The 23,147-nt window shown below is 47.8% G+C and overlaps 3 protein-coding genes across 3 annotated transcripts; all 3 read left to right on the top strand.

Annotated features, from left to right (window-relative positions):
* Positions 1-3,894: 3,894 nt before the first annotated feature.
* Positions 3,895-6,404, top strand: LOC129595946 (kelch-like protein 20). Its single transcript, XM_055493080.1, has 6 exons — positions 3,895-4,199; positions 4,451-4,727; positions 4,882-5,113; positions 5,254-5,865; positions 5,957-6,031; positions 6,177-6,404. Exons 1-6 carry the CDS (start codon positions 3,895-3,897, stop codon positions 6,395-6,397), a joined length of 1,722 nt encoding a protein of 573 aa, XP_055349055.1. The 3' UTR covers positions 6,398-6,404.
* A 2,115-nt stretch (positions 6,405-8,519) lies between these two features.
* On the top strand, positions 8,520-10,208 carry LOC129595947 (kelch-like protein 41). The gene is made up of 4 exons (XM_055493081.1): positions 8,520-8,794; positions 8,894-9,170; positions 9,504-9,744; positions 9,880-10,208. The coding sequence occupies exons 1-4, from the start codon at positions 8,520-8,522 to the stop codon at positions 10,206-10,208; spliced, it is 1,122 nt and encodes a 373-aa protein (XP_055349056.1).
* A 2,211-nt stretch (positions 10,209-12,419) lies between these two features.
* LOC129595948 (kelch-like protein 3) lies at positions 12,420-17,548 on the top strand. Its single transcript, XM_055493082.1, has 8 exons — positions 12,420-12,507; positions 12,555-12,748; positions 14,457-14,641; positions 14,897-15,173; positions 15,591-15,831; positions 16,164-16,763; positions 16,954-17,019; positions 17,340-17,548. Exons 1-8 carry the CDS (start codon positions 12,420-12,422, stop codon positions 17,546-17,548), a joined length of 1,860 nt encoding a protein of 619 aa, XP_055349057.1.
* Positions 17,549-23,147: the final 5,599 nt, after the last annotated feature.

The raw sequence follows: 23,147 nt of genomic DNA on the forward strand, positions 1-23,147 counted from the left end.
CAAATGCAAAGGTTCAGTACTTTGAAAGCAAACCGGAATGTTTGGATTTCCCTAGCATTAAAACATCAATTGTAATTTGTTTCCGTTTTTTTTCAGATTTTAAAATTAATTCCAAAGTAACTAAAATAAAAGTAAAAGTTGAAATAAATTCATAAATGTTTGGACTTCTTCAACGGTTGGACCGCGCCTATGTTACACCGGCACCACAAAAACTGACTGATTTTTTGTAGCAGGAAAACGATCAACTTTATTCTGTCGGTACACGCCTTCCCGACAACCGGACAACGTTCGCAATACTCTGGCTAGAAAAAAACTAATTTATAAATAAGCTTCTTGCTTTAAACTAAAAATCTAGGCTCAGCAGTCGATAGTGCTGTCTGTACACATCGTACGTATCCGCAATTTCGTGTACAGCATATGAAACGGCATTTTGTTGGGTCTCTTTTTGCGGTCTCTGCATGACCGAACCGCAGCAGGGTACTTACCCAAGAGCAGCTCAATTTCGGTCACTTAGCTAGTTGGCAATAAACTTTTATGTAACAGCATCAGATGTACAAATGTACAGCATTCGCAAGTCACCAGCAAAACTGTGTGGATCAACCTTCCGCTAGTAAAAAAGACGGCCGTCAATCTGACTATTTTTTACCTGTACCAGTGTGTGTATTCGCTAGCGAGGGATTTTGACGAGCTGACATGTACAAATTCCTTTGTACCAGAACTTGTAACGACACTGCAAGGTCACCCACCATCTTTTAATCTTGTCACGACACTTCGGCAGTACTGTCCCATATGACAAACTATCAGGCATTTAAACTGAACCAAACCAATCTGCTAGAAAAGCGACAAGAATTATTACGCTTATAACGAGGAAATGCTATTGTAAAATCAAGCAAACGCCGCTGTAGAGTGTAGAATAATGGAATCGTATCACGCAACAGGTTTAATGCAGCTGCAAACGGTGCAGAAGCATAAGAAAGTGCAGGGCAATACGGGATAGTTTCTTGCAGTACAGGTTGTCTCCTTTCGTGCACCATTTTCTCCCACGGTACTGCAACGACGGACGCGGATCAGCCGTCTGCGTCAGGCACAACACCTACAACACAAGAAATCCAAAATAGAAATTAATCTGGATCCACTTTACACAGAACCCTGTATTACCAAATGATATGTACACAGAGTACTTATGTTATTTTAACATGAGTGGATTCCCTTACTTTACAAACTGCCATCCGGTGGCTCTCCTCCGCCACGAACTTCTTCAGCCACTTTGACAGCGCACGTATCTCGGCCTTGCTGGGTCCCGACAGCGCCGCCTCCACCGCATTCCACAGCGTGGACGCGAAATCCCCGCTCAGCGGCAGACGCACCTGGTCAAAGTTGACATCCAGCTGTAGGGCGCCATCCCAGTTCTGCAGGAGTTCCGCAAAACCTTCGTAGCGCAGACGCACCCGGGAGCGGACCAGATGCAGGGCCACACACGGAAGACCGCGACGCGCTGCAATCAGATCATCCATGAACCCTTTGAAATTAGCCGGTTTCCCGAATCCGTCGACGAGACGGTGCACCCCGCACTGGTCCGGCTCCTCGAAACCGCAATGCGGTTCGGCCATCAAGTTCATTACACCGACCAGATACAACGCCGTCAGAGAAATCCCGGGGCGGGTCCGCCCCACGTAGTGAATCATTTCTAACATGCGAAGGACATCCAGCATTTGGACCGCATGTTCGCGATCATGGATGATCACGTGCTTGGTGAAGGAGCACAGACACGTGAAGATGGGTGCTGCGAGGATGTACTGGACATCCGAAAGACGCTGACTGGCAGCGGTCGCCTCGATGACGATGCTGGCCATCAGAGCCGGCGAGTCCAGAATGGCGTTCCACGCGGGGCACACCGCGCGCAGCTTGGTCTGCGTCAGGATGTCCAGGTGGGAGAGAACATGCTGCCACTCATCCACGCCCAGAACACAGGATCCCTCAGTCGCTCCGCTGATATGCAGACATTCAAAAGGAAGTTTCGGCTCATTCAGAAAGCCCGGGAGACGATCAAGCAGCGCCTTGTACAGGGCTCGAACAATTTTCTGCAAAGATTGTCTTCAAGTTAGCAATGAGAGGCACACGACAAAAACCCATTGAAATGAGTAAAGCACGAATAATTAAGACGGAAAAGAAAATTTGAAAAACATATGGCTACAGAGTGCGGATACACAGTTTAGTAACGTAGCCGAGCTACGTCAGCATTTTCAATGCAAAAAGTGGAGAACACACTGATACTCTGATAGGCTGGATACTACCTTAGCTCTTCTTATCGATATAAAATGCTTAAAAATATCTGAAAGTGAATGCAAGTTTGATTCGCCAGATATAAGAAGTCCGCAGACCCATGAAGGTTTGCTTCTCCATGAAAAGCCAATCTACTGCAATGATGCAGTCGACGGCATCAAAAGTCATGGCAGATTTTCTCATGGCTCTACGCTATGATTCTGGAGTTCGTCGTACCTTTGCCTTGGGAACACCGTCATCACTGTTCAGCTCCACAATGAAATGCACGAGCTCATCCGCAACGTCGATGCCGACCACCTGGTCAGGTCTGTCACGTCGCCAAACAATTTCTCGCTTAGTTTCCAGTTCCTTTATCATCCATTCCTGCCACAGCTGCGCTGCAGATACCTCGCGCCACTCCAACGGTAGCGGAATACTGCGCTTGACAAAGCATCCTGGTCCAGTGCGCATCAGGTGCGTCATCACCGCCTGTGGCAGCTTCCCGTCGCGATCTTCTCGCCAGCTGGGAAAACGGACGCGGTGCTTGGGGAGAATGTCCGTCCAGATGGCGCCGCTGTCCCCCCGCCCCTGCACGACCGCCACCGTGCATTCCCCATACCGTTCTGCTGATCCCGACTCTCCTGGATTAACCAGCATCCCGGGCCACCAACGCCACGCTTCACCGGGATGTTCCCGGCGCAACACTTCCACTGGGAGCGTCGTCCAGGCATTCCGCCTTAAAACTTTACCGTAGCTCCATTCGTTGAATTCTAAGTGATTGGATAGGAAGGCGCGGTTAAAGGGGATGAGTTCGCGACGACGGTTGGGGCACAGTAGATCGATGTAGAGCCCGTCCTCCGCCACGTCCATTACGCGACCGTGCAGGAGGACATTGTTGTCGCCCACAACGTTAATGTAGTTTAAACGTTCCGCAAACATGGCTGACAGCACTGATCTTTGATCGCAGCCTACAAGCAAAGCAAAACAATGCGCTGGCAGGCACTTTACGGTTTACAGTATCCACAAATCACGATTCACGCGCAACGATGTTCATCAAAGATTTTCCATACTCGATACCTGATTCTTAGGGTGCTACAATGCACAACAAGGATGGTACAGGGATATACTGCAATCTCGATGGTGCAAAAATCGGAGTTAATATCTGTCAAGGATTCACTGTGAACGTGAGCAAATTAATCAGAAATCAGAAAAGAGAAGCCCAAGTGTATCTGAAGTAAAACGCCATATTTTCTACTGCTTACACGTTGCAGTGACCAAAGCAGTTAGTACGACTGCACCTGCAAAAATGACTTAACGCCCGGCCGATGTAGCCGCTCAAACCGGTCGGCTCAACTGGTCCCGTTCGACGTTCAGCCACTTTTGCAGTCCATTGTCCGTCATCTCATTGGCTCCCCCATTTTGGCTTTTTTCATTCAGCTTTTCTAGTTTTCTTTCTTTTTTCTAAATTTATCTATCTCCGGGTGAATTAGTGCTCGAGAATTATCATTCTGATTAGTTTGCGAACGAATCAAGTGTGCTTACTAATTACTTTCCTGACTGCCCGCATTGCCATTCGAATAGTTTATCGTACAGAACTTACAGTTCTCTGACTATCAGTTTCTAGCCGTTGTAATGTATCCCTCCGTACTTTCCTTCTACAAGGATAAGCCGAGCAGTTCCGCGCATCACCGACTTCCGCAGGACTGCCCCGCTAACACTGTGGAGTTCCTGCGTGGAATGCGTGATCTGCAAGAAGCGGGCACTTTCTGCGACGTTGTACTGAAAGGCAGTGACGCGTCTTCGCAGGGTATTCCTTGTCATCGTAGCGTGCTCACCGTGCAGAGTCCGTATTTCCGCGCTGCCTTCACGCACAACTGGAAAGAATCCTCTGCACCAGTTTTCCGGCTGGCAAACATCGACAACAGCACGTTGAAGGAGTAAGTCTCGTGACAGCGTAGCACAGTGGTAATTCAGCAAACCTACGTTTGCGATCAGTTGTAGCGCTCCAGGGAATTTACAACCTGGCAATGCTAATCATAAATGTTATATCTGCATGTTAACCAAAGATCTGGAGATTTCAGTTTTGCTCTTTCGCTTTTGCATGAGTCGGCGTCACTGATAATGTTTGTAAATTGATGCAGCGTATGTTATTAGCAGTCATTCGGTGATCAGACTTGATTCCCTGTAGATTGGTGACGTATGCGTACACGATGGACCTGCGCTTGAGCGATGACAACGTGGTGCCCATCTTGATTGCGGCGCAGTTTCTGCAGATGACTCCGGCGGCCCGTCTGTGCTGGAAGTACGTGAAGGAGCGCCTGTGCCTGTCCACATGCCTGGACATCCACGCGCTGGCTTCGCATCACAGCAATCCGAGCCTGGCCAACGCAGCTCTGCACGTGATCCATCCGAACTTCCTAACCGTGGCGCAGACAAAGGAATTTCTCCTGGCGGATGCGCAGCAGGTGCTCGGTCTAATTATTGAACTGTTTCAAGAATGCTATTTAAAGGTCATCCTCATTCAGCCACTGAAATTATGAGAAAGTTACTACATTTACAACAAGACAATGTCTTCACTTATTCTTACATTTGGTATGCGCTTAGTTAATTTGTTTGCAGCTGGCGGCGCTGATCGCATCTGATAAAGTGGAGGTCTTCAATGAGGACCAAGTGTGGGAGGCGGTGAAGCGCTGGCAGGACCACGACCGTCCCGGACGTATGGCGCACCTGGCCGCTGTCCTGCAGAATGTCCGCGCTGCCTTCCTCAGCGACGAGTATCGCAAGGACTGGCAGTCCGCCTATGGACTGCATGTCGGGGATGGGCAGAACACTGCGCCACGCCATTCATACAGTAAGGACCTAGCAGCTGCATTTATTATGTTGTACGATTTAACTTAGTTGCAAAAATTTAATCAATAGCCAGTTTTTGTCGTGTGGTTTGTAGCCCTGGCATTTGCATTCCACGTTGTCATATTGGTTTGCTGGTTTCAGAGGCGAAGGACGTGATCCTTTGCGTGGGCGGTTGCGAAGTCGACTATGACGACTACACAGCTCCCGTCACATGCTCCGTGTACGCCTTCAGTCCGTCGATCCCGGCCGTGTGGCGCCTGAAGGATCTGCCCGCTTTCGGCGAAGGCTGCCACGCCGTGCTGCTGGACGCGGCTACAATTCTCATTCTACACCGTGATGGCATGCATACCGTGCGACGCAGCAGTCGCTACCTGGGTCTCCGTAACGAGTGGCGCAATGTGGTCCCAATGCGGACACAGCGCCGGGAGGCAGCGCTTGCCGAGCTGAATGGCCGGATTTATGTCGCCAGTCAAGAGGATAAGGATCCATTGACGCCCGTGGAAGCCTTCGACCCGAAAAGTAGCTCCTGGTTCGAGGTCGCATCCATTCCCATTGCTCTTAACGGCTTTGCCATGGTGGCATGTGACGGTCGACTGTTCGTGCTGGGCGGAGACAGCCACGAAGAAGAATCTGGCAGATACGTCTTCTCCTACGACCCCGGGGCAGATCATTGGACTCGACTGCGCGATATGCCGACCGAATGCAGCTGCATCGTTGCCTGTGTGGGTGCTGGCGGATTGATTTTCGTTTTCGGTACGTGTTCACCGTTGTGTCGTTCAGTGACAAACTGCATGGTATTGTAAAAATTGATTGGAGATAGTGATTTTTATGGTGTACGGTGCAGGTGGAGATGATAGTGCTGAACGGTGTGTGCGCGTGGACGCTTATGACCCCACCTCCGACCAGTGGGTCAGAAAAGGTAGGTGCCGTTCTGTTGCACATTTTTAATAATGCGTGGCGGTATACGGCGACAAACTTGTACTCCAGTTCTCCTCAAATTAGAGCTACTTTCAACGAGAAAGCCGAATTATACTCGTAGTTCATTTACCACGATATTATTGCAGCGGATATGATCAGGGAACGTCTTTATCCTGGATGCGCGTACCTGGATGGAAAGCTGTACGCCGTTGGAGGAGATCGATGGGTGAAAAATGGCTATTACAGCATCGAGGTATACGATGATGAGACGGACAGCTGGACGCTGCTTCCGAAGAAATGCCGATTGCCGGAGAACGCGTATAACTTTGACTGTGTAGTCATGAAGATGAAGCCTGAGTTTGACTGATTTTCATTTTCCGGTTTCCGATTACTTTCGTTTAAATTACAGTATGAAATTAGGATTTTGTCTTATCCGTTGATGGCGTACTTTTTATACTTTTCTAGGATGTTTTGATCTTTTCGGATATTCGATGTGAACGGTCAAGTACCGTATTATTAGTTTTTTTGAGGCGATCTCTGGTAATGGTTTTGCTTGCGAAATGGTGTACAGATACTGGTTAAAATGACGGTGCGCTGAGCCGGGCTCTGTGCGAGAAGAAACCAAAACCTAAGCGAAACGGAGAACGTTCCAGGCTCCAGCACAACACCCGCAAACATATTCTGATTTTTTCTTCGAACACGGTTTTACGAGCAGTATCAGGTAGTTTTACCGTATTTCGATTGAATCCGTCACTGTATGAGTGTTACTACGGAGTCTACGGCTACTGGATCACTCGATAGGATGCTAGATCGACGGACTAGTAACAAACGGTTAGCTTAACCGCAAAGTAAAAGCTCGATCGGTATCGTAAAGGTGTCACGAACTTGATTGCGGAACTGGATTGCGGCGACGACTAATTCCAACCGGACTAGTGCAAGGTGCACCGTCTCGGCGACGGATTTGGGGAATCGGCTACTTTCAGTGGGTACTTGGATGATCTGATCGCAGCTTGCCGTGTGTGGCCATCCGTCTGGTCCGCTGCCGAGTGCGTCTGTGCTACGCCGGTTTTACGGAGCCGCTGCAGAGCTCGGACGTCTCCTTGCAGATGGATATTGTCATGCCCATGGCCCGTCGGCCGTTGAGCGCGATTTCGCGTCCACGATGTGGAATGCGGTTGACGACCCGAAGTAACGATATACGAGCACTGTCAGATTGGTTGAAGGCGCTCGCGCCGGATAGGAAGCCGAGAGTAGGGTGTTCGAAAAGTAAGCGACTCAGTTATTCATAATCCGCTATCTGTAAGTAATTTGGGTAAATGCGGTTTTATCGGCGTGCTGTATTTGAACGGGTTTCTGGTTTGGTACTCTAGGTGTTATGCTTGACGAAGATGGTTGATCCGCGTCCGTCGTTGCCGCACGGCGGGTAAGAGTGGTGCGGAGATAGACTGCAGGATCTGCGCTGCGAGAAATTCTCCCGTAATGCACTGCGCGTTTTTCAACTTCCGTTCAAGGAACAGCTGCGTTTCTGAATCTGTTGTATTATTACACTCATTGATTCACCATAGAATATGCACATGTATTGAATACTCTCTGATTCAGCCGTGTCGTTTTTTCTATATGGAAGTCTTGCAGCGATAGCTCTTTTCACTTTTTTACCTGGTTCTTGGTTTAGGTTGATTCTTGGGACATCTCAGGTTTGCTGTCCGCTTCCTTTCATGGAAATTTCTGCCTGTTTTTCTGTTTAGGAGAATTTCAATAGCCACACTCAGAAAAATTGGTTTTGTGGTAATTAATACGCATGTCAATGCTAAATCACAAGCATGCGACTCAGTTGTTCGTTCTGTACCTCGTTCCTGCTTTCATTTAGCACTTTTTTGGTTTTCTTCACCGTTGAACGAACACAAAACAAATTATTAAATTCGGCAAAAATTCTGCTGCATGTAGAATTAGAATTTATATGGGCACTGCCTCAAACAGTTTCCAATTTGACTCGCCTGGATTTGATGTCCGCTGAGACCGCGGTTTGTCTGTGACTCTGTGTATTATAATTTTTGCGTTAGCAGTCAAGTACAAGTACCACACAGAATTACTATGCATAATGCATGTATAAAGTGTAAAGTAAGTACAGCATTAGTCTCTTCGGTTGAACGACTCGTATAGTCGTCTAGTCGTACTGTACATGCAGACTGCTGCAGTAACTTTAGCAGCTGCTTTGAAAGCAGTAGGAGGGACATGAGACTCTCTGACTGCAAAAAGTGCACACTGCAATGCTACAGCTTTTGTTTCTTACTTCAGAATTTAATTACTGTACTTCACAGCAGGTCGATGCTAGAGAGCTATCATTCTTATTAACTTGTGGCCCAGTAAGTGTGATTGCTTACAAAGTTACAGTAACGTTCCTGACTGCCAGCTGTGTCAATCACTAATTCCAGTTCCCTGACCATTGGTTTATAGCTGCTGGATAGTTTTCCCTCCTGATTTCCTGCACCATGTCGCAGCCGAGCGGTTCCGCAGATCACCATCCTCCTCAGGATTGCCCCGCTAACACTGTGCAGTTCCTGCGTGGAATGCGTGATCTGCAAGCAACGGGCACCTTCCGCGATGTTGTCCTGAAAGGCAGTGACGCGTCTTCGCAGGGTATTCCTTGTCATCGCAGCGTGCTCACCGTGCAGATCCCTACTTTCGGGCTGCCTTCACGCACAACTGGAAAGAATCCTGAACCAGTTCTCCTGCTGGCCAACATCGACAACCGCACGTTGAAGGAGTAAGTCCTGGTAGCAGCGTAGCACGACGATAATTCAGCTAAACTGCCTCTGCTGTCAGTTGTACTCAGTACAACTTGATCAGACTTGATTCGCTGCAGGTTGGTGACGTACGCGTACACGATGGATCTGCGCCTGAGCGACGACAACGTGGTTCCCATCTTGATTTGGGCGCAGTTCCTGCAGATGATTCCGGTGGCCCGAATGTGCTGGAAGTACGTGAAGGAGCGCCTGTGCTTGTCCAACTGTCTGGTCGTACACGCTCTGGGTTTTCACCACCATAATCCGCGTCTGGCCAGTGCAGCTCTGCACTTCATCAATCCTCAATTTCTCAGCTTGTCACACTGCCAGGAATTCCTTCAGATGGACGCGCAACAGGTGCCCGGCTATTTGTTTCTGATAATGACAATTACAACATGTCGTCCGCTGTGTATGAACACAAATTCGCATTACAATTTGCGGAAGGGCTAAAATCTCGAACTCTAGATTAAGGCTTTCAAAATCAAACCAGGCTTCGAATATTTGCAACGGTTTAAAATAGAGGAGGTTATTTTTCTAAAAATTGAAAGGTTTAAATGGAGAAACCATGCAATATGCTGATTTATCAAAATAGGTTCCGTAATGTAAAATTAAATAACTGTTTTAAAAAATGATGTCTACACTGTACAATACATATCACGTACAACATGCGCTTAGTTAATTTGTTTGCAGCTGGCGGCGCTGATCGCATCCGATAAAGTGGAGGTCTTCAATGAGGATCAAGTGTGGGAGGCGGTGCTGCGCTGGTTGAACTACGACCGTGCCGGACGAATGGCGCACCTGGCCGCTATCCTGCAGAATGTCCGCGCTGCCTTTCTGAGCCGTCAACATCATAAGGACTGGCAGTCCGCCATGACCGCCTGTGGACTGCCTCTCGGGCAAGGACAGAGGACTGCACCACGCCATTCGTACGGTAAGGACATCGCAGTTGCATTAATCACGTTGTACGATTCAATTTCATTGCAAAAATTATTCAAGTGCCAGTTTGCTGTGTGGTGTAAGCCTTGCATTTGCATTCCATGCCGTTTTAATGGTTTGCTGGTTTCAGGGGCGCAGGACGTCATCCTGTGTGTGGGCGGTTGCAAGAGCGATTGCGACCACCACACAGCTGCCGTGTACGCCTTCGACCCATCGATCCCGGCCGTGTGGCGCTTGAAGGATCTAGCCGCTGACGCCGAAGGCTGCCGCACGGTGCTGCAGGACGCGTCTTCGATTCTGATTAAGCACCTTGACGGCATTCACACCGTGCGACGCAACAGGCACTACCTGGGTCTCCGTGATGAGTGGCGCGAGGTGGCCCCTAACGGAGACGCCGCGCCGGGAGGCAGCGCTTGCCGTGCTGAATGGTCGCGTTCACGTCTCCGGTACCGGCGATAACGAGTGACTGACGTCCATGGACGTCTTCGACCCGAAATCTAACACCTGGAGCGCTGTCGCCCCTCTGCCCAGGGATATGAGCGGCTTTGCCATGGCGGCGTGTGACGTGTGACGGTCGACTGTTTGTGTTTGGCGGGGTTAGCAGACGAGGACATGACAAATATGCCTTCTCCTACGACCCCGACGCAGATAAATGGACAGGACTGCGCGACATGCCGACGCAACGCGTCTACTGCACTGCCTGCGCGGGACCAGCCGGGTTGATATTCGTCGTCGGTACGCTAACGAACGTTAAGTTAAGACAGCATGCCATGGTTGAAATCGTTCAGTGATCAAGATGGTTTTCGTCGTGTACTATGTAGGTGGAATTGCGCAAGAGCGTGTGTGCGTGGACGCACCGACCAGTGGGTGAGGAAAGGTAGGTGCGATTCCGTTGCAGGTTCCGAACTGCGTTGCGGTATTTCGTGAATTACGGGAAGCTGTACGTTATCGGAGGGGAGTCCCCGGGAGGCGGCGGCAGCATCGAGGTGTACGATGAGGAGATGGACAGCTGGGCGCTGCTTCCAGACGAATGCCGACTCCCGGATAACGAGTACGCCTTTGATTGTGTGGTCATGAAGATGAAGCGCGACTGATGCGCGCACCGGCTAGCGGGTGGCTAGGAACTGCGTATCTTTTACTTTCCGGCTGCAATTTAGTTTTCCTTTTATGGGAAGTTGTCAAATTCGTTTTTTACCGGTTTTTTAAAAACTTTAATAACTTTATGGTGTTATAAGCGTCCTGCCGCATTGCGATGTGAACGGCGAAGGGCGAAGTGATGTTGGTTTCCTTTGCTATGATCTCCGGTAGATATGAGCTGTTTTTCTTGCGAAATGGTTTGATGGTTGAAATGAATGTGCGCTGAACCGGGTTTTGTGCGAAGAGAAACAAAAGCTCGCTCCTCTCATTGTTTACATACGTACCGGTTTACATACTGAACAAAACAAGCTTTAACAGATGTAAAAGAACAAAATAGGCTCCAAAAATTCGAAACAGGAGATTTACTCGTCCTTTCGCATTCGTAAATAAGCATTCTTGCTCTGCGGAGTTTCTGTATTTTGTTAAAACCGTTCTAATCCGTGCGGTTCGGTAGGAGTTGCAATAGTGATTTGAAATAGTATCTGTTTCCTTTTTATTACGCGGCAAAAGGAGTATGCGAAGCGGAAGATAGGGCAGCGGGTTGTGAATAGAGTGAAAGGCGGTACACATGAGTAACTGATACGAATATGGACTTACGATGATATGAAAGGTAGTATGATGACCGGTAGGACCGAAGTAGTACCATTATGACACTCCGTACGAGCATAAGTTTGGGGTTATAAGTTGGATTATGAATATGAGGTCTCTTGTGAGCACTAAGTACATCCCTAAAGAGTACTTTTGCCATAACTTGTTGCCAAGAACCAGAACCCACTTTGCACCCTGAACCGTACTTATACCTTGGAAAATTTCTCCAAAAACATATTTCAGGTTGTCTACCGGCGTTAATCGCGAGAAACATTCCACTTCAGTGACTTTCCCGGCTCACAGTAGAAAAACGTTCGCAACGCAACCAGCAAGAGAACTGAACAAAAACTTTTCAAGTGTTGATATCCTATTGCTTACGTTGAATTGTTCACTTTTGACAAAGATCAGCGAACATTATCATTTTAATCGAATTAGCAGTTCGCACAGAAAAACTGTTGCTGTCTACCGGAGATTATCCCAAGGAAAACAAGCACCATAACGTCGCCGTTCAAGATAAAAAATCTGACAGAAAGACCGCAACATACAACAGGAATAAAAAAATGCGTCAAAAAATGGATTTAGCAAATCTTCAATGAAAACCAAATTAAAATGCAGCCATAAAATAAATTATGAAAAACACTGGGTCAGTCGCTGGCCGGGGCGCGCTTCATCTTCGTGCATCGGGCAATCAAGCAGCGTCCAACTGTCTGTCTCGTCATCGTACACTTCGATGCTGGCCTGACCCTTCCTCTTCCGCCCACCGCCTCCGATGACATACAGGTATGCCGCTTCCCATTGAGGTATGCGCAGCCGAAGAAGCCATGATCTCTGACCAAACTGCCTGCAATAACATATACAGACAACGAATGTCATGTCATAGATTTGGGTTGTACGCAATACAGACACCGTCAGACAGACAGCCAGCCGGTACGCAATACCGCCACAATGGAAGCGACGCCCCGGCGCAGCGTGCTGGGCAATGAAGCTCGCGACACCGCCCAGGTACAACGCCGTCAGAGAGATCCCGGGACGGGTTCGTCTCACGTAATGAATCATTTTCAACATACGAAGGACATTCAGCATCTGTATGGGGTGTGAGCTGTGAGCGGATGCTGTACACGGCCAACGGAGCAGCGGTCAGCTTCGAGGAGGAACTGGCTTATGCGCGCCCGATCCTGCAGCGCACGGTAATTCACGACGGGTTTCAGTGTGACAAGGCCAATGTGCTGAAGGACGGGCAGTGTTTGCCTTGCAGTCCCGGCACGTTTTTCCAGGTAAGTTGGTGTTTATGAATTTTCAGATGCTTCTTTAACGGAAGGAATTAACAGCGGGTTTTTCTAAAGGAGGTTTTCTTAAAATTTATTCTTCATACTAGGGTAGGCTTAAATAAGTTGATCTGAGCAATATTTAATTTTCTTTATATAAATTTATTCTCATAAAAATTATTTTTTGTATATTTTCCTCAAATGAAATTACAAATCTTTTTGACAAGAAAACTCAAATGTTGAATCTAGAAAAGGATATTTTCGCTTAGCTCATCTTTTATATTAAAACACTTGAATTTAGAAAGATTTTTTAAAAAAATTATTAACCGAACTTGTAGGATAACGACGCGCCCGGTGTCCAGTGGGACATGCACCCGACGCGTCGTTATCCGGTATCCGTTATCCGTCGTTATCGTTACCCGGACGCAGTCGGTGTCCCACTTTCCAGGACGAATGGGCGCCACCCCGCTGCACCTGCCCCCACTCGACCATCTGCACTACCGGCGCCACGGGCCCCTGCGACGGCAAATGATTTTTTGTGTAACGGACTTGTCCGTTACACAAAAAATGGTTAAAATCCTGGTTTTCGAAATTCTGCTGATTTTTGTCTTGAGTACTGATAGTGATGGTAATCTGGCTGGTCTTAGAATTTTATTGGCGGACAGGATGGTGGATGCGATTTTATTGTGCTCCCACAATTCTACTACCCACACCGTTCACCTTTCTGGTGGTTTAATACAAGGCGTGCCGAGGCTAGCTGCGTGCGGATGTGTCCACGGGATCAGATGCACGGTAAGCATATCCTTCGAACAAAGGCGTTGGAACACGTCTGTGAAATACGTTCCTGGCAACTTCCTGCTGGAGGTGCAGTACTCTGTCTCTGTGTATTACGTATGTTTTTTTACGTTCGCAGTGAAGTAAAGGTACGTATTACTCACTGTAAGTGTAGACAGTGTGGAGTGTAGTAAAACTACACAGACTTTAATACGTGTGTTAACTACTTTTTTTTATGGGGGTCCCGTACTTTATTTCAATAGCGTGATGACAATATCAAGATCTGATTACGGTCAAACGAAACAACATTCTCGACGGTCCCCATTACTGAAGCAGCATTACCACGTTGAATTGCTAAAGAGATGTTCTGTTTCAAAACTCCAGACTACGAATCTCGCCGGCTTGTAGCAAAATCCTCTTCCCAATCTCGTTAACAAATCCTACTACTTACTGTACCAGCCTCTTTGGCAGAACTGCTCGTATAGCCGTAAACTAATACAGGCCCGTACTGTACCGTACTGTACATGCAGCAACTTTTGCAGCTGCTGCTGTATTGTACAAGCAGCTAAAGTGACAGACTGACAGTACTGTAAACTCTCTGACTGCAAACAGTGCACACGAATTTACAACTTTTCTTTCTTGTTGCGACATTTAATTTCTTCACAGCAGGTCAGTGCTGGCGAATCTGGTAATTTTGGTAATTTGTGCTTTGAATAAGCTTATTTGCAAATTGCAACTAATTTTCTGACTCCTACTTCTGTAATCACTGGATACAGAACTTGCAGTTCATTTGACTATCAGTTTGTAGCTGTTTGATAATTTTTCACTCCTGATTTCTTGCATCATGCCGAAGCCAAGCAGTAACACTGCTGCAGATCCTCAGCTTCCTCAGGATTGCCCCGCTAACGCGACGGAGTTCTTGCGTGGAATGCGTGATCTGCAGGCAACGGGTATCTTTTGCGATGTCGTCTTGAAAGGCAGTGATGAATCCTTGCAGGGGATTCCTTGTCATCGCAGCGTGCTCAGCGTACAGAGCCCTTACTTTCGCGCTGCCTTCACGCACAACTGGAAAGAATCCTCTGAACCTGTTTTCCGGCTGGCCAATATCGACAACCTCACGTTGCAGGAGTAAGTCTCCGTATTTGGCAACAGCATGGCACGGTGTTCATTCAGCTGTGATGAACTTCAGAGCGTTTGAATGAATGGGGAACCTGGCAGTGCAAGTTGTGATTGAATAGTTCTGTGTTTTACCCGGAGCCGGAGAGTGGAGACTACTTTTTGCTTTCATGGTTTTGTGAATTTGAGCACCAGTCTTGTTATATCTTTCTGTTATACTGCAATAACATTTAGTGTTCCTCCATGATTAGACTTGATTCTTTGCAGGTTGGTGGCGTATGCGTACACGATGAATCTGCGCTTGAGCGATGACACCGTTGTGTCAGTCTTGATTGCGGCGCAGTTCCTGCAGATGACTCCGGTGGCCCGAATGTGCTGGAAGTACGTGAAACAGCACCTGTCCCTGTCCAACTGCCTGGACGTCCACGCGCTGGCTTCGCAGCACAGCAATCCGCGCCTGGCCAGCGCAGCTTTGCACTTTATCCAGCTGCACTTCCAGATCTTGGCGCAAAGCCAGGAATTTCTGGAGTTGGACGCGCATCAGGTACTCGGTCTGCTTTTCTTTGATAATTGTGAATGCGTGATCGCAAAATTCGTACGCTGTGTACAAATTCAATTACAAGTTGCGGTAGGATTAGAAATTTGAAATTACAGCATTCCAAAACCAAATTGGGCTTCGAATATTTGAAACGGTTCGAAATAATAAAACTAATTCTTGTAATAATTACCATTTTATTATCTTAGATGGACAGATCATGTGAAATGCTGATTTGGTAAAATAAGTACTGTACTACGAAACGATTGTTTTAAAGGGAAAATAAAGTTTTTTTTCGGTTTCGAGTTTTAATTTATTTGGACTCGGTTTTTCGAATAATTTCAAAACTGTTGTTCGAAGTTCAGCCTTAATAAGCGACTATAATTATGTCTACTTAGTACATTTGACATGTGAGTTTGTTTGCAGCTGGCTGCACTGATCGCATCGGATGCAGTGGACGTGTTCAGTGAGGACCAGGTGTGGGAGACGGTGATGCGCTGGTTGGACCACGACCGTCCCGGACGACTTGCGAACATGCCCGTCGTCCTGCACAACGTCCGTGCTCCCTTCCTCAGCGATCAGTATCGGGAGAACTGGAAGTCCGCGATGGCCGCCAACGGACTGCCTCTCGGGGAAGGGCAGGGCACTGCAGAACGGCATTCGTATGGTGAGGACTACGCAGTTGTCTGACTTGCTTTCCGCGTTTTGACTTCGGTGTAAAAATACGTGGGAGACATATGTGGCGCTGCCAAGTGTTGGTATTCACCTGAGTCATGAAGAACTCGTACTAGATACTGTTTGCCCTTACGTCGTACTGACTCGTACCTTGTTAATGAGTGTTCGTTAGCACTGTTATTGGCTAATTGTGTGAAGGCTGTTGCCGATAAGAAATAGCGACAGCGTTTCTTACAAAATTAACAGGATTACCGAAGTGCTGTACGCACGTTTTTTGACAAACAAAAAATTGACCGTTGTTTTATTTGGTTTGTTATATTCCAGGTGCGCAGGATGTGATCCTTTGTGTGGGTGGTTTCCTGGGCGACAACGACAAAACTGCCGTGTACGCTTTCAGCCCATCAATCCCAACCGTGTGGCGCTTGGAGGATCTGCCCGCTGACGCCGATGACTGCCGCACGGTGCTGCTGGACGCCGCTTCCTTTCTGATTTTCCACCATAATGGTATGCACATCGTGCAACGCGACAGCCACTACACGGGTCTCCGTGACAAGTGGCGCGAGGTGGACCCGACGCCGCGCTGGAATACGACGGCTGCCGCGCTGGATGGTCGCATCTACGTCTCCGGTGGCAATGCCTGTGACGATGATAGACGGAACGTGGAGGCCTTCGACCCTAAACGCAATTCCTGGAGACCAGTCGCCCCGCTGCCCGTCTACCTGACCTGCTTTGAAATGGTGGCTTCCTGCGGTCGACTGTTTGTGTTGGGCGGGGAAGGCGACGAAGGCGGCGATGAAGAGTATGGCCGATGGGTTTTTTCGTACGACCCTGATACAGATAAATGGACTCAACTGCGCGATAAGCCGACCGCAGACATCGGCAGACATGTCTGCGTGGGTGCAGAAGGGTTGGTTTTCGTTATCGGTAAGCGAGTTGAAGTTAAAGATAACATGGCATGGCAGCCTTCAGTAATCACTTGGTACAGTCGTTCGATTATTTTTAACTCTGGCTTACTCAAGTGAATCAGAATGTGGTGGTATGCGGTTGTATATGAGAATGCACACAGCCGAAGCATAGGTCTGTAGAAATACTGTAGTATATTGTATATGTCAAGAGGATGCGAAACGGTTTGTGCGCGTGGATGCTTACGACCCCGCCACCGACCAGTGGGTGAGAAAAGGTGGGTTCTATATCGTTGTTCTATATCTTTAAGCGTGTGGAGCTATAGAATCTGATATGTTCTTCAACTTTTCTCATATATGTTTGCCGCTTCACGTTTTTATATTCTGACGTTGGGCATCCAGGCACTTTTATATCACCACAAAACGGTGTCTTTAGAAAATATCCCGCTTTTAATCGTAAAATCCTTCTGCTTACGAAATTAAAAAACCCTTTGTGTGGTTTCCTGTACACAGAGTACAATTCAGAAATCGCTACTCAAAGTGACCGAAATACGCAAGATATCGTAGTATTGTTGGTATTTGCGATTTGTTATTGCAGCGGATCTGATCAGGGAGCGCGTTAACCCCGGATGCGCGTACCTGAATGGGAAGCTGTACGTTATTGGAAGGGACCGATGGGTAGAGGATGGATACTGCAGCATCGAAGTGTACGATCATGAGACGGACAGCTGGACGCTGCAGGAATGCCAAATACCGGAGAGCGAGTACGGCTTCGATTGTGTGGTCATGAAAATGAAACCCGGCTGACGCACGATCCGACCAACGGCTAACCATGTGTGGTTTATTTTCCGGTTGTGTCTTAATTGCGTTTTGAATTGTCAGATACGTTTTTTGCCGTATGTTTCAAGCCTTTTTAATGACGTTGTGATGTTTCTGCCGGAATTCCTAGGTCGACTGCGAAGCGATATTGGGTTTCAGTAGAATGAGCAGCCACTGAGCGCCAAGAACACCCCAGGGGGCCGCGCAGTAACACCTGCCGGCCATTAACTATACAATTAAATTTAATTTAAATAAAACAATAGGTATACGTAATTTATACTAATTTAATTAGATTACGTAATTCATTAGTGGAAACAATGGCTAATTTACAGTTTTTTTAATTAGTGAAATAAAAATACTACAGTAGAGTAGCTTTAATGAAAAAATTTCCGCCGTTTTATCCCGGTCACCAAAAACCATGAAAGAATTCCCCGTACCACATTTGCAAAATATCACCTCCGTACCACGCATACAACATTCAAAACAATTTTATCCCCTCGTTACCGCGCGCATAACTAAAAACAACAAATCATCCCCGGCACCACGCGTACACATAACAAGAAAACAAATGACACTGCAACCACTCCGATGCATTTACGAAGCAAAACAAAACAACTACGCATCCACTCATTCCGAATTCCGCGTTCCGTCCACATCGCAGTTCCACTCAACGTCCTGCAAAAAGTACGAGTATTAATGTAAGTTGAATAGCGACAGCGTTTTTTCTTTAAATGATTAATCAGGCACACGCGTACAGCTCAGAACATGCGCAGTCGATTATGGAACTGCTTCGCAGTCATTTCCCCGGCAGGCACACGTGTAATGTTCCCATCCACTGCAACAACAACACCGTTTGGCTTCCGAACGCCACCCAGCAACTGCATACCCTCGACGGCAGCCTCCGCTTCACGTGGCTGGATAACATCGGTGCCGGCTAAAAGACATAATTGTTAAAATGATTAAAATGGTAATAAAAAAACGATTAAAATTATTAAAAGAGTACCACTGCTTGGCTCAGCAGACGACGCCGAAGACGACGACGAAGAACGATCGCGCGCGGGGGCCACCCGCTGACCACCAAGTCCACGAGCCGTTGCCGGCAAACTGGGATTCACTCCATTAGGCCGACCAAGGCAGATACGCTTCGAGAGTGCAGGGGCTGGACTCGGTGAGCGCGCACGGACCGGCGCAGCTGTGCGTGTACCGCGGGACCCTTGCATTCCACGAGGCGCACGTCCGCGCGGTGCTCCCCGCGAACACACGGCAGTTCCTGGGGCTTTCTTTGGGGATCGAGTGCGCTGCACTTCAGCCGTAGATGTACGGCCACGGGCCGACACAGCATTTCCACGCCCTCGAATGGCCCGTCCGGGCCGCATGCTACGTCCGCGTGTGCCTACAAAAACATTTTTGCACATAATTATGAACTTAATGCGTCAGAATACGTACGCGGAGTCGGACTGGTCGGAATCGGCGCGACTTCTGCATCTTCATCCGAAGATGACTCCAGCGCCAAAGGACGCTTCCATCCACCGTGCGCGATAGGTTGTGCGGCTACGGCCACGGCCGGTGCAGAACGTTGTGGTGCGGCAGCCGGTACGTACAGGTTTTGGCGGCGCTGTTTCTGGTACTCCAGATATTTATCAAGGTCACCTTCCGGACTGAACCGAGGATCGTTGCGCAAGTTCTGCTCCCATGCATACTGAACAAGGTCAAGATTGCGCGGCATCACGGTTACACGATTGGCATGATCAGCCGCTGCGGCTCCTTTCTCGCAAATCTTAATAAGGAGGAACTCTGCCTTCTCCTGTAAAGCAAATAAGGCAGCCGACTGGATCGTAAAGTCAGGCCGTATGCCCTCCATGACCTCCCGCACAAGACGCTGAAATGCCATGCGACCGCAAATTAATTCAACAGAATTCATTCGTTCGCGAAGTTTCCGCATTGCTTCGCGTCCCATTCGGTGGGTCAAAATGCGGTCCGGATCCGGTGCGCGCGTCGATGAGCCAGCTACACTCACTGCACTCGTACCACTGTCAGCAGTCGTACCACTGGCACTACTATGTGGTGCATCTTTGTCAGGTTCCGCGACATTGGACTGCACAGCGACGTCCATATCGGCCTCGGGCTCCTCTCCGACACCCATTTCCTCCAAATCCGCCCGATTGGCCGCCGCGTCCTCTTCATCTGCTCCTTCGTCACCGGCCAGCTCCACACTATCTGCCGGTGGAGCGCGAACTGAGCTTATCATACGATTCACGGCCGCCAGTGTGCTAAAAAAATCGAATTTGGTTAGCATTAGCTTGTTGTAATACATAACATTATGCACAATGACCACCAAAATCGAATAATTTTATAAAGCAAAGTTCAAAAAGTTAATACACCGCGTACTGTACCTCAGGGCCGATGCGTCTGGAGTCTGTGCGGGAGTGTCTTCCGCAGTGTGTCCGGATGTGCCGTCTTGGAGCGGCGGAGTGGCACGCCCCTCTTCGTCGGAGGAGTAGCTGTCCCCGATGTCCGTGGTCAGTGGTTTACCAGTCTTACGACAGAGCAGCTGCTCCGTAGACGTTCGGGGTGTGGTACGGGGTAGGCCGGATGAGACGGGTTGCTGCTCCGGGATCTCTATAGAATCATCCATCTTCAACAAAAAAGATATTATTACTCCCTAACAAATAAAATGCACCGAATACTTGCTCTAAACCGTCCTATACCATAATTGCTGTATATGAGTACAGTATATGTGAAGAGTGTAAAATTTCGAATTTGGTAAGCAACTTGATCTACGAATACCATAACTAGTATGAAATGCCAACCAAAATCGAACTTTTATTTTTTCAGCAGAATCTGTACAATAACCATGTTTTTACACCTCAGAATACGTCGCTATCACAGTAAAACGCACCGAATACTGCATCCTACATTACAACCTATGTATAAGTACAGTACATATGAATAACGTAAAATTTCGAATTTGGTAAGCAACTTGATCTACGAATACCATACCAGAACGTGATGCCAACCAAAATCGAATTTTTATTATTTCGTAAAAATCTGTACAGTAATTATTTTTTTTTTACACCGCAGAACGTAACATATCACAAAAACAGAAGATCACATTATCAAAATGGAAGCGCAGACATCAGAGATTCAAACTACAGAATCTGTACAGAAACAAGTATGTACAAAATCAGAACTAATTTGTACAAAAAGCATATGTACAGTAATTAAAGGTCGGTATGCTCATTAACCACCGACATTTCGGTACTTTCGGTACTGATAGCGTGGGCTACAGGAGCGCAACGACGCTTAAGAAAAACCACTGCGCTTGATATGGCCGCAATCAGGGTAATTACGCCGATGATGGCGTAAACGACGTTGGGCACATTGAACGCGCTGTCGGGCTCGTCGGTCGGCGGCTTGGTCATCGGTGCCGGATCATGGTTCGCGGTGGTGGTTGCCGCGGGTTTGCTCGGCGATATACTCGTGCCCGAATCAGTCGTGTTCAGCGGCACCGTCGTTGTGGCTGTGACGGGGAGCCGTCCACAGTCTGATAAGACCGTAAACTTGACGGTCGCGGGCTCTCCACAATCCAGGATCGGATTACCACGGGCATCGAACAGGCGCAGCCGCGGGAAAAATCGGGCAAGAGCAGCGTACGGGACACTATACAGCCTGTTCTTCTGGAACAGGACGACCTGCACCCAGTGTTCTGCAGCGCGCAGTGTGGGCAGAGTAGTCAAGTCCCGCCCGCCGCAGTTCACAACGCCCTCGATGCGCTCGCACTGACAGTGGCTGAAACAGCGCGTCCATACACCGCACGCGCTGCTGGCCACTGACAGCAAGACCAAGACCTGAAGCAGGCGGTGCATCTGCAACAAAACGATGAGTTAACAGCATTCTGACTTTGAACGCATATTCAACCAGATACGCAGACACGCACACACACACACACAAACATACAGTAGTTCTGCCGAAACTTTTGCCGATGTACCGTGCCACTGAAGATATATTCGCCGTTATTTTCACACGAGTTTGAGAATGTCTTTAGAAAACGCCGCTAACGCTCTGTTCCCGGTCGGAACTGGAGAACGTATGATGAAAAACGGTGTTGTATACTACAGCACCGTTCAGCAGGACGACGTTCATATGCTACAAGGAGTTTATCGGGATCTTTTTGCCCGTTTTACAGACGCTCAGAAGTATTATCCTGATCTCACTATTGGTGTTAGAGCGCAGTTTGTTAAGGAAACTTGGTTCCATCAACAGCCGCTTGGAGAAGTAGCGTTTGCACTGTATCCTAAAGAGGAAAAGGGGACTAATATCGCCTTCAGAGAGAATCCAACTAAGTGTACCGAGGAAAATTGGAAAGAATGGCGCCCCATCGTTCGCGATTTGGCACACGGTCGTATGCGGAACTATTTGAAGTATCAAATCAAGAAATGGCGCAAAGCCTGCCCCAGCGTCGGCTATCGTATCCAGCAAGTTATTACGTTCGAGTGCCCTGACGGTAGTGGTGTCAAAGTTTGGAATGAGACATGCACTGGTATATGTGGTGACGACGACGATATCGTTCCTCCCGTACCAAAATTCGATTATTTTTATCAACGCGTGGACAAGTTCGAAAAGCTGAAGAAACTGGAACAGGGACGAGTTCCGTTCACTCAACCAGACGATCTGGGAGACGGGAAACGAGACACAAAGGGCGGGTTCACACCACCGGTTCATCCATCTTGGGGTGACGAGTTTGACGGAAAGCCGGCTGACTTACTCATTTTTGACGATGCCAACTGATCAACTACAACTGGTACGTTTTTGTTCTGCAAATTCAGTTTGAAATTTCCGGTTTGAAATCATATTTTTAATTTTGAAATTTTTTGATCCATAGAAATCATGGACCCTGAAACGCCACCACCGATTCCCGTAGAGGAAAAGAACTCGCGGGGAATACTCATCTGGGCTCTATTCTACGCCATACCGTTTGTATTTTCTCAACTTTTTCGTTTGGGTGCAGTCATTGTATTAAGAGTTACTGATCGATTTCCTATCCACAACATCATTATGCCTCTGATTTCGTTCGTTTTAAATGAATCACGTCGTTTGCTACTCGGACGTAATAATGGAAGTACAGTTGAATGATGTGTTTTATCACCCAACTTCTATGTTATTCAGTGGGAATTCTGGTTCTGGTAAAACCACGTTTGTGGCAAATATTCTCCGATTTAATAAACTCTCGCAAGTTCCGGAACGGGTTTATTGGTTTTATAAACAGTATCAGTCCTTATACGATCAACTTGTAAAGGAAGGATTTCCAATTACTTTTATCGAAGGTTTGCCAGAAGAAATTTCAAAGCCGAATTTTTTTGATAAAAAACAAGTTAACGTTTGTGTGATTGACGACTTGCACCTTGAAGAAAAAACGAGCAAACACGTTGCCCAATTATTTTGCAACGGTGGACGCCACTCCAATACAACGGTCATCTATCTGACACAAAATCTGTTTTTTAAACAGAGTTTTGGTCGAGATATACGGCTAAACGCCAAAGTCATTGTTTGTTTTAAAAATCCTCAGGACCGGCAGCAACTACAAATC

Source organism: Paramacrobiotus metropolitanus, unplaced genomic scaffold (genome assembly GCF_019649055.1).
Source record: "Paramacrobiotus metropolitanus isolate TYO unplaced genomic scaffold, Prichtersi_v1.0 Parri_scaffold0000084, whole genome shotgun sequence".
NCBI lineage: Eukaryota > Metazoa > Tardigrada > Eutardigrada > Parachela > Macrobiotidae > Paramacrobiotus > Paramacrobiotus metropolitanus.